Source organism: Phragmites australis, chromosome 24 (genome assembly GCF_958298935.1).
Source record: "Phragmites australis chromosome 24, lpPhrAust1.1, whole genome shotgun sequence".
NCBI classification, from domain to species: Eukaryota; Viridiplantae; Streptophyta; class Magnoliopsida; order Poales; family Poaceae; genus Phragmites; species Phragmites australis.
The window spans coordinates 6,016,143-6,027,366 of record NC_084944.1 but is presented as its reverse complement, the minus strand read 5'-3'; the positions used below and the strand labels follow the sequence as shown (position 1 = coordinate 6,027,366).

At 47.7% G+C, this 11,224-nt stretch overlaps 1 protein-coding gene across 2 annotated transcripts; it reads left to right on the top strand.

The window, feature by feature from the left end:
- The first annotated feature begins 3,377 nt into the window (after positions 1-3,377).
- On the top strand, positions 3,378-10,751 carry LOC133906996 (protein NRT1/ PTR FAMILY 5.2-like). 2 transcript variants are annotated; one of them, XM_062348966.1, is made up of 3 exons: positions 3,378-3,588; positions 5,713-5,930; positions 9,065-10,751. In XM_062348966.1, the coding sequence occupies exons 1-3, from the start codon at positions 3,465-3,467 to the stop codon at positions 10,544-10,546; spliced, it is 1,824 nt and encodes a 607-aa protein (XP_062204950.1). In that variant the 5' UTR covers positions 3,378-3,464; the 3' UTR covers positions 10,547-10,751. The 2 variants fall into 2 exon arrangements, with proteins under 2 accessions (XP_062204950.1, XP_062204951.1); XM_062348967.1 differs by lacking the exon at positions 5,713-5,930 and having other exon boundaries at positions 3,444-3,588.
- The last annotated feature ends 473 nt before the right edge of the window (positions 10,752-11,224 follow it).

Sequence of the window (11,224 nt, the reverse complement as noted above, 5' to 3'; positions counted from 1 at the left end):
TTAAATATTGACTTAGACTTTTTGGATCAAACCAATTAAAATAGATTGATAGTGAGCTCTAATTTGCACATAAAATATTTAGAATTTTTAAGCCACTTTTATACTCTAGATAAAATTTCTCGTGCTCGTGTCGTGGTTAACCATGGTCAATCAGCCGATAATGATACTTGACGAATTATTATTGTCGATTCATGGTTAGAACTGGCAGTGATAGGTCGGAATATCACTATCGGTCGGTACCCTCCCCTAGCAGTGATACCCTAAAAGGGCATCACTTCCGATTCAAGCTATCAGTCAGCAGTGATATTCTTTATCACTGTCAGTTCATAAGTCACATGAGCTAATTCTTCTCACGTGATTTATGAACCGACAATGATGCTCTATCATTATCAACTCATTAGGTACAGACAGTGATGAACCATTATATATGACTAGTTTAGTAGTAGTGCGAGTTGGTTATAACATATAGGCTGTTATAATAGGGGTGAATTTAATGGAGGGGGGTATAAAAGAAAAAAAAAAGAGAATAGGAGGAGGAGAAAGAAGAAAAAAAAAAGAAGACGAAGAAGAAGAAGTTAAGCCTCTTGAAATTTAACTCTGGATTTGCCATTGGTTGTAGTGCGATTCAATATGAACTCGATCTATCTGCTAGCCTGCTATCGTATCTACAACAGATCGTATTAACAACAAACTCAAACATACTACTATTTGTTAACACCACTCCCTTGGAAATATCATTGGACACGATGCATATCGAACTCCAAACAGAGTAAAGTAGTAACTGGTAAAATTATGCCCGAGATGCCGACGCCCGTCCGTTACTACTGACAGCAGCACGCACAGAGCACGGGGAAATTCTCGTCGAAGCTGATTAGCTGAATATCATATGGTTCCTTGCCGGCTGGGTCAGATTCTTCGTCTCGATCCCGGAGAATCATCCCGGTCAAGCTCGTGCGTCGCGAAGTCCTCATCCTCCGGCCAACCCCAGTCGGAGGCTTGGCTGCAAGTGTGGGTAACTGAGCCTGCTTCTTACTTTGGACCTGTTTACTGTACTTGTTTACTCAAGCAAGGCGCAGCTGACTGCAACTGAAAAACATATCCGGCTAGTGGATAAAGGCCATGGCCCCAAAGGGTCAGCCGAGGCTAGGAGCCTTGCCGGACCTTGTCCCTTGTGCGCGGACGGCAAATCTACCGTCGTTGCGCTCCACAACTCGCTGGTCGCCGTGTCGTCGTCTCCCAGGCTGGCGCCGCGTTACGAAGGGATGAATCCACCGCACGCGCGGCGTCGGCGTGTGTGTGGTGGGGGCGGGGGGGGATGAACCCACCGCACGCGCGCGCGTCGGCGTGTGTGTGGTGGGGGGGGGGGGCGAGCGAGCATGCAGCCGCCGTCGCGCAGCCGCCTTGATGGAATGAGATCGTCTGGCTTCCTTTTCCGGTAAAGTCAGTGACTATAATGAGCTACGAACCGTTAATTTGAGATGAACGGATTAGATCTGATAGTACAGTACTGTAAATAGTAAAAATTGATACGGTAACGGATACATTTGCTACAATTCTGTTGCTACAGTACCACTATTGCGTTTTCACCGGAGCTACTGTTCATTAGAGGAACCGGATCCGCTTGTGACCGATTGTAATCGTGACTATATATTGGCACGTGGAATAAAAGGCCCTGCTAACATGTGTTTTTGCGCATGACAAGAAAGTCATATGTGTCTTCGTCTCACCCTCATATCTCATATGTGATAAAAGTTTACACGAGAAAAATTTAGTTTAAAAGTTTTTAAAAAAATTACTGAGAAAAATTTAGCTCAATTTTTTTTAAAAAAATTTGTCGAAAAAATTAGATAAGATTATCTTTACATGAGCCCACGCAACCCGAGCGCACGCGCAGAAAAAGAAATTTCGCGGAATAACCCGATTGTAGAAGCAGGGCTGTGCATGCATGTATGACAGTGCGTGCTGGCCTTTTGACAGGTCCACCTGTCATCGAAGACAGTTTTCTTCACTCCAAGCTGAGAGTGAGACGGACGCACCTATATAAATCTACTACTTCGTTTTCTTTTACTTGTTACTAGTTTTTTTTATTATAATAATTTTAACTTTATATTTTTTATGAAAATTTATAAATATTTAAAAGTATATAATATTAACGAAGTATGTTTCACGACGAATCTAATGATACGAAAGTTTTAGATATTTATAAATATTTCGTAGAAAAGAACATAAAGTTAAAATTACTACAATGAAAAACTGGTGACAAGTAAATAAAAACCGACGTAGTATTAGGACATTGACACGGTATTTAATACGACATTTTATATAAATTCATTAAGATTTCGATAGTCTCCAATATAATATTTTAGTAAATAATATCTATAAAAATATTATATATATATATATATATATATAATGATAATATTTTTCATGATAAATTTAGTAACATCAATATTATGCTGTCAACCTATATACTTTTTTTTTGCGTGGCAGTTGATAGGATCTCGTTGAGCCTTAACGGAGACTAATAAGACTGCGAATGACCATTTGGGCCTTAACGGAGACCTCAGCTCACCTGGACCAGCCACGTTGATGTAACGTCACGTGTGAGCGTGCGAGCCCTTTCGCTGTGTCCAAATCCTAACTACACAGCCTAATGATTTGGTCCCAAAGTAGCTGGTGAGAATCGGACTCTAACCTACGAAGTTAGTCACGAAAGAATTTTTCACGATTACTCTAGCTTCTCAAAACTCCTATGAAACTGATACAGTCCAAACAAGACTAGAATACATACAGCCAAATACAGCCGGATGCAACGTGTTAAATAATCCAATAAAGGGTTATTCTTCTCTTTCTCCTCGGGCACCTTATTTCCTTTTTCTTGATATAAAAAAAAATAAAAGCAGAGCTTAAGGGACTTACAGTGTGTCGTAAGACTATCCCTAATCATATTTTTTTTCGTTTCGTTTTTTTTATTCTTCTCTTCTCTTCGTTTTTGTTTTTTTATTTTATTTTTCTCTCATCTCCGACAGTTTTTCTTCAAAAAGATTTGTGAAGAAAAAAGAAAGATAATCTTATCATAGAATGAATGACTTTAAAAATACCTTCGTGACAATAAAAAACTATTGAAGTCCTAAAAGAAACGAAAATCTCTTTACAAAAATATTCTCATACGCGAAAGGACTCCTTTATAAATAGTCTAAAGGTGGGAGACCTGAGTCCCTCGTGCCCTACGGTAGATCCGCCCCTGATATTTACTGGGAAATCTTTGTTTCCGGTTCTGTGGTGTGCCCAGAAAAGCCCGGGTCCAAACGATTTGGCTCCCGAGTCCACTTGTTTGACACGGTGGAGGACCGGGCTTATAAATCTACAAGCAGCCAGAGCTCGCACAGCGGCCTGGAGCTGGAGCCGCAGTGCTTGTCACACCCATACCTCAGAAACAGAGAGCTCGGAGAGGCCTCGTGCCCATGGCGGAGGAGAGGCTGGAGGCCGCCGGCGACGAGTACACGCAGGACGGCACGGTGGACCTCCACGGCAACCCGGTGCTCCGGTCCAAGCGAGGAGGGTGGAAAGCCTGCTCCTTCGTTGTAGGTAAGGAAGCAGCTATCTTCAACTTACAATCTTCACGCGCGGTTTGCGTGTGCTGGCTAAATCCTCTGCTTCTCTTTTGTTTGATTAATTGGTGCTCAGAATTAGCGTGCTCAACTTTCTAACATTAATTCGGTTATCAATATACTTGGAAGTATACGTCGACTCGTCGAGATTAGATATATGAAAATCATATCATTAGATTTGTCGCAAAAAATACTTTCAGAACCAAGGGTAATGGCTGGATAAACAGGCTCATGTTTACTGATTAAGTAACAGCATAAGCTTGTAGTTTTCCCCTGATGGCCAGGCCACATTCATGCCTCTGACAGGGAAAAGAAATCAGGGAATAGTCTAGGATCGCATCGATGCTGGTGGCTGAACCAACCGTGAGGGACTCGTGGTCTAACGGCTTGGGAATCCGCCCGGCTTTGGATCATCTTCGCCGGAGCAACCTGGGCTCCATTCCAAGCTGTCTGCCGCTGAAACACCCATGCGATCAGCACATGCTTGATTGCCGTATCTTCTGTCCGAGCCAAATGCGTTCCTGCCACCGCCTCAACCACCTCCGATTTCAAGCGGCGCTGTCCTACGCAGTGCTTCGCTGAGACACCATGCGTCATAATTGGAGGGCACCTTGCTTGCACCGTTCACTGAAAGTCTGAAAGAAATAAAACCATAGTATTGTAGCAGTAGTTCTTGCAGCATGCATGGCTTTATGCATCAAATGGATTGATAGGTGTAGTACACTGTTTCTCTCTTGTCAGCGCTGACAAGCAGCAAGGCATGAGATTTTCTCAATCTTGGATGACAGTACAGTACAGCAGATCAAATCTACTGCTCAGCGAGGACGGTGTCTAGAACAGCAAAAGGTCACAAATTTCAGGATTCAGGACCACTGAATATATAGTGGAGTAGATGCATGATACACTCACTAGATCGTTGGTTGTTGTATATTGAAGGAGCTCAATAGAAGTGCAGGCTAGCTGCATAGATAATTAGATACTAGTGATGCCATACAAGGAGTTTTTCAGGCTTTTCCTAAAAAACAAAGAAGTGAAAAAGAGAGTGCTGTTTGAGTTCTTGTTTAGGACGGAAAAAAGAGATTCCTAGAGTATTTGAACGGCTTGTCCTTAGTAACGCCGTAACTCGTGTCTTCACATGTCCTATAGGCCGATTCTAAAATTCGCTGAGGAAAAGCACAAGCAATAGCAACAGGGATGGCTGTCTTGTCTTCTAGCAGTTGGGATAACCTGGTGTTAATCGAGGCTTAGGGACCCGCTGCCGACTATTCATTTGGAACGAGGCGTGCTTCCATCTGTACATTTGGACTTGGCCTTGTACTCCTCACTGTCTTCATGACAACGGAGGCACGTTCTGGTCTGTCTGTCCATTTCCTATTACTGTTTCAGACAGAGTTGACACATGTGTATGTATGCTTGTGTGTTCTCTGCCTGAAGCCGATGTTTAGGACCAACAAGATGTTGTTTTCAGAGCCAAAAACCAAGCGGCCTCTCTTCTTCTTCTTACTCCTCTACTTTTTCTCTCTTCTTTTTTTATAGATTCTTTCTCTTACATATAAAAAAATTGAAGGGGAAACTTGGGCTCTTAAGTACGCCCCGGGGATTGGGGCTTGAGCAGCAGCCCTCAAGTGGATCCGTCGCTGGTTAGAGATCTTGTCCTCGAACTTTTTTACAAGGACTTGTTCAGAGGTTCCTTTCTGATGGAGTACGAAAAGATTGCCCTGCTGGTTGTGTGATGGTTATGGTTTGGTAGGAAATGCTGAGCTCATGAGTCATGGACTCATGGGTGCTGGAAGAGATTTGCAAGGCTGAACACCAGATAATGGAAGAGAGAGCATCTTTTGCGTCATGGAAGCCGTCTCTTTTGGATGTGACATGCATGCACTTTTCCTAGCTGAGTAGATGGTCCCTTCTGATTCTCTCAAAATTAGGACACGTTTAGCATTATTTTTTCCCCGATTCCTGCGCGAACTGAGCTACTGCATGCAAATATTCTTATATTCATGCAATCCAACTGGAACTCAGATAAATTGCTAAATATCATGTGCAATCATCATCCAAGCTCGCTGATTGATAAGTCAACTCACACTGCATGATTTGGCAGTGTACGAGGTGTTTGAGAGGATGGCGTACTACGGCATCTCGTCGAACCTGGTGCTGTACCTGACGACGAAGCTGCACCAGGGCACGGTGCCGTCGGCGAACAACGTCACCAACTGGGTCGGCACCATCTGGATGACGCCCATCGTCGGCGCCTACATCGCAGACGCGCACCTTGGCCGCTACCGCACCTTCATAGTTGCCTCCGTCGTCTATCTCCTCGTAAGTCACACTCCCTTGCTCCGCGGTACCTATGTTGCTAGCATCAGATTTGCCTCAATCTCGGTGTCATTTTCTCTATGATACTACCTCCTTATTTTTTATTTGATTTTTTAAAACTAACAGGCAGCAAATCGAGGCAAATCTTATTATATTAAATAAGAAGGAAATATCGAGACCAATCATTATACAAACAAAAAATAAATATAGCAGCTACATCGGCTCAATGTGAGCGAGATGTTTTGCTCCCCTACTTGCCCAGATTCTAAACTCATTTTTTATACCGGCAATCGTCGCAGCCGCAATAGAAGCATTGTGGTTGAAAATTCACGTGTTTAGCTCATTCCATAGGATCCAGGTCACAAGCATCAAGATGGATTTCATAGCTTTTTTGGGTGCCAATGTACTCCGCGATGGCGGACCACCAAGTGTGAACCTACTCCGTCGGCGTCCAAGAGGTTGGGGCGATCCCCAGCATTGAAAGCCACTGAGCGATAGAGTCTCATACCCATCTGTTAAATCTGTATTCAGCGAAGATATGAAGCGTTCACGAGGTGCCAGTATAAGGGGCAGTAGGCGTTATTGGTCCATTATCGTCTGACGTCCGTAGGCGATTCTGAAGGGTAAGCCAGGTGGAGAACTTGCATGGGGGCAAGCTGACTAGACTAGCGTGTGGAAGTTGGTTTCTATCGATCCGATGAACTGCGCAATTATAGGTAGAGCTTGCCCCTTTGTCAGAGAGCTTTCAAACAATGGTATCTTGACAGTCCAGTTGCATTTGGACAACGTTCACCTACACCTATAGTTGCACCAGCTGCTGGAGGGCCTGAAGGCTAAGACGATGTGTCGGAATGTCACGTAGCCAGGATTCCTGATCCAGGGCATCCTTTACATATTTTTTTCCTATTCTTTGTGATGCTATAGACGTTGGGTGTAATGTCCTTTGGCATGCGGCCATGAAGCCAAGCTATGTGCCAAAAGTTAGTCTTGATCTCGTCCTTAAGGGTGATGGTGGTTGCCGTAGCAAAAAGGCGTCTATCGGTTTGGTCGCACAGGATGTTCATGCCCACCCATGGTTTGTTGTTGTCTTTCCATTCCTGCCACAGCCATCTAAGCTCGGCGCCAAGAGCCAGGCTCAGACTTCTCCATGGTCGAAGGCACAGCTCGATGTCGTGCCACTTGATCCGCCCTTGATTGAGTGCCGGCACACAGTGGGCACGGTGCGTGAACTTGATGAGGAAAGGTTTCGGCTAGTGCTGCATGATGGTGACGTCGTCACGGTAGAGATGTTGGTCGGCGACGATGGCATCTTCAACATCCCGTGCGGTGGTGCTTATAGGGGCGCTGATAGCCCATGGCACCAACGTGGTGCCTTCTCACTCGCGGAGCTCGCGGTCGAGGTCGAAGGACATGGGCACAAGGAAAATTTCCTCATTTGGTCTTGTTTCTGGGTCGCTAATGGCCATCTTCTTTGGAGCGTCGTGCAAGGCCCGTGCCTATGGAGCAGTGCTAGACCAGAGCATCGCGTGGATCTTGCAATTGCATTTCCTATAGCCTGACCTACGGCACCTGAGAAACTTGATTGGGTCACGACACGAGGAGGCACGGCGGTCTCTTGCCAAGCACCGGAAGCAGTGGCCAGACGTCTCCTTTTGAAAGCAGGCGAGGGAGTGGTAGCGTGGAGCGTTAGGTGCCGAAATTGAAAGTTTGCTTTAATGTTCGTCTTATAGTCTTGAAAGGAAGCGTCGCTGGTGAGAAGAAGGAGGCGTGCATCATCGTCCACACCGCGAATGAACCGGTGTCTAACCCGGCTCAGCAGTTGGCCCCAAAATGGGCAGTGTCAGGGCGCGCGGTGGATGCTCTGCCGAAGCAGCGGCAGAGGCTTCGAAGGTGCCGTAGGTAGACCTGGCAGATGAGTAAATGCCTTTTCCCATGTGAGGGGCGATGATGATGGATTGTAGCCTCATCGGTTGGTGAAGCATAGTAAAGGCGGGGGCACGGATGGCATTCGCATAGGAGTGTGGTGGATCGGGCTCTTCTGGAGTCATCAAGACAAAGTCAACGGAATTCGCACGAGGGACGCTAGATCTTGGAGGTGGTGGTGGCAATTCGGTGAAGAAAAAATCAGCTAAATCTGGCCGTGGGGGTAGATCGTTGGCTAGAGCCTGGCAGTGGGCCTCTAGGTTGTTCGTCCGGCTCAGATCGATGTAGGAGACACGGTTTTGAGGTGGGATTGAGGGGCGGTAGCGGCGAAGGCGAAAAGGTCCATGGTGGGGCCCTGGTGGTGGCGATGGAAGGCCGAAGGCGCGGTTGCGGGAGGGCTGCGCTGGCGGTGAGTCACCATAGTAGCGCCGTGAGACCATGTCACAGTAGAGTTGTTTTAGAATCTATACAGTCATTTTTTTAAAAAGTTTGCTCACTAATATATTTGAAGCTATCAAGATTGACTATCAGGGCAAGATTAGCCCTCAATTCTGATTTTTCCCCTTTTTTGGGCTGTGTTTCCACCCTGCCCTTAGCTTTTGTATCATCTTTTGTTTGCGTCAGTCTGGACCTTTTTTTTCCTACCCATCAGGCTGGTAGCTCCCTTGCCGGTTCCGTTTCTAAAAAGATTGACTACATAAAATTATATGATTAGATTTTTCTTAAAAAACTACCATAAAAATATAATTTTATTAATATATATTGATAAATATTATGAAAATTAGTGGCCAAAAGACACCTTAATCAATAAAAACAAATAAAAAAGAACGGAGATAATATATAGTAGTAATGACGCGACATCTACATGGCTTTTTGTTCGGTTCCTTTTGTTTTGTTGCTCTTGGTAGCAATGTCGTCGTAGCTGTTGTTTTCAGTGTGTTTGTCGAAATTTCAAAGAGACAAAAATGTTTTTTTGCCGTAAAGCTGAAGGGATGACTGTGATGGAACATACTGAAATAAGTGAAATCTCATTTGAGATTTCCCAGGAAAAGATTTAGATGGACGACAGTTCAAAGCCCACGACAATGGTTTCCATATGGGCCATAAATCTTATGACGAACTGAATTGAAACCCAGGACAGTGTGCTTCGTCCCCTCCTGAAATTGTTGTTCTTTCACGTGTACTGACGTTGTCTTCGCGTGCTGATTGCGCAGGGCATGATCCTGCTGACGCTGGCGGTGTCGCTGCCGGCGCTGCGGCCGCCTGAGTGCGGGGCCGGCACGGCGGATCCGAACTGCAAGCAGAAGGCGACGAGCGTGCAGCTGGGCGTGTTCTTCCTGGCCCTGTACATCCTCGCCGTGGGCACGGGCGGCACCAAGCCCAACATCTCCACCATCGGCGCCGACCAGTTCGACGACTCCCACCCGCGGGAGCGGCGGCACAAGCTCTCCTTCTTCAACTGGTGGATGTTCAGCATCTTCTTCGGCACGCTCTTCGCCAACACCGTGCTCGTCTACATCCAGGACAACGTCGGTTGGACCGTCGGCTACGTGCTCCCCACGGCCGGTCTCGCCATCTCCATCGCCATCTTCACTGCCGGCACGCGGTTCTACCGCCACAAGCCCACCTCCGAGAGCCCCTTCGCCAAGATGGCGAGGGTCATCGTCGCCGCGGCCCGGAAATGCGCCGTCGCCGCGCCCGTGGACCCGCGCGACCTTCACGAGCTCGACGCCGAGCACTACGCCAAGAAGAACGCCTCCCCGCTCCCCAACACGCCGAACCTGAGCGCGCTGAGCAAGGCAGCGGTGAAGACCGGGGGCACGTCGCGGTGGTCGCTGAGCACGGTGACGCAGGTGGAGGAGACGAAACAGATGCTCAAGATGCTCCCCGTGCTGGCCATCACGTTCGTGCCCAGCGCGATGTTGGCGCAGATCAACACGCTGTTCGTGAAGCAGGGCACGACGCTCGACCGGCACGTCGGCCCGCACTTCGAGATCCCGCCGGCGAGCCTGCAGGGGTTCGTGACCATCTCCATGCTGGTCGCTGTCGTGCTCTACGACCGCGCCTTCATGCCCTTCGCGCGGCGGCTGACGGGGAACCCGCGCGGCATCTCGCTGCTCCAGCGCATGGGCGTCGGGCTCGTCATCCACATCGTCATCATGAGCATCGCGTCGGTGACGGAGCGGCACCGCCTGGCCGTGGCGCGCGAGCACGGCGTGTACGACAGCAAGGGCACGACGATCCCGCTGACCATCTTCGTGCTGCTCCCGCAGTTCGTGCTCATGGGCGTCGCCGACGCGTTCCTGGAGGTGGCCAAGATCGAGTTCTTCTATGACCAGGCACCCGAGGGCATGAAGAGCCTCGGCACGTCGTACTCCATGACCAGCCTCGGCGTCGGCAACTTCCTCAGCAGCGCACTGCTCTCGACGGTGTCGCACATCACGCAGCGGCACGGACGGCGCGGGTGGATCCTCAACAACCTCAACGCCTCGAGGCTAGACAAGTACTACGGCTTCTTCGCCCTGCTCAACTGCGCCAACCTCCTCGTCTTCTTCGTCGTGTGCCGGCTCTACGTGTACAACGCTGAGGTCTCCCGAGTTGTCGACGGCGGCAGCGGCGGCGTAGGCAGCGGGGAGCAGAAGCGGGAGGTGGCGATGCAGCCGGCGGCCGTGAGCGCAGTGGAGGCCACCCTATAGTGACTGTTCGACTACGAATTCAGTTGCCATACGTGAGATGAAGCTCTGCATGTACACTGCGTAATCTCTGCATGTGCCTGCAGTGGATGTGATGAACATGAACTCTGAAGTTGCTTGGGGTTCTACCTACAGTCCTACACTAGCAACTTGAGTCATTTCCAGCAAGGGATGATTTGGAAGACCTCAATGACAACAACTTATATCATCGTCGAGCAACATGTCGTATTAGCCACTCCAATAGTTCTTGTTCTAAAGATAAAATTAAAGAGTGATTACTACAGAAGATAGAAAGATAACGAAAAAAAGGTTCACCATTATTAGATGTGCTAACAAGAGCAGTGACCGAGGTTAGTGGGGGCCAAAGTGGGCCATGCCCCCCCCCCCCCCTCCATCTTGAAAAATCATGGAACAAGCACTTAATTTTACTATTAAGTGTTAACAAATTGCTAACCTGACCCCTCTAATCTGAGCTCATGCTAGATTGCCCACCCCCTCCCTCTCTTTTTTGTTCAAGTTCCGTCACTGAACAAGGGTAACTGATGTGCTCATATTTTGACACCATTCCACAGGGGACATAACCATTGAAACCATTACCACTAATGACAAGAGGAATGTTGAACCACTTCTGTCTCTTGCTTGCTCAACCCCTTCTCCATGCATGTGAGACACCTTCATATT

Excerpts from the sequence above, each read along its gene's own strand:
- LOC133906996 (XM_062348966.1), top strand. The coding sequence starts at position 3,465 with ATGGCGGAGGAGAGGCTGGAGGCCGCCGGCGACGAGTACACGCAGGAC. Across the intron at positions 3,589-5,712 it reads AGCCTGCTCCTTCGTTGTAG|TGTACGAGGTGTTTGAGAGG; the intron begins GTAAGGAAGCAG and ends ATGATTTGGCAG. Across the intron at positions 5,931-9,064 it reads CCTCCGTCGTCTATCTCCTC|GGCATGATCCTGCTGACGCT; the intron begins GTAAGTCACACT and ends CTGATTGCGCAG.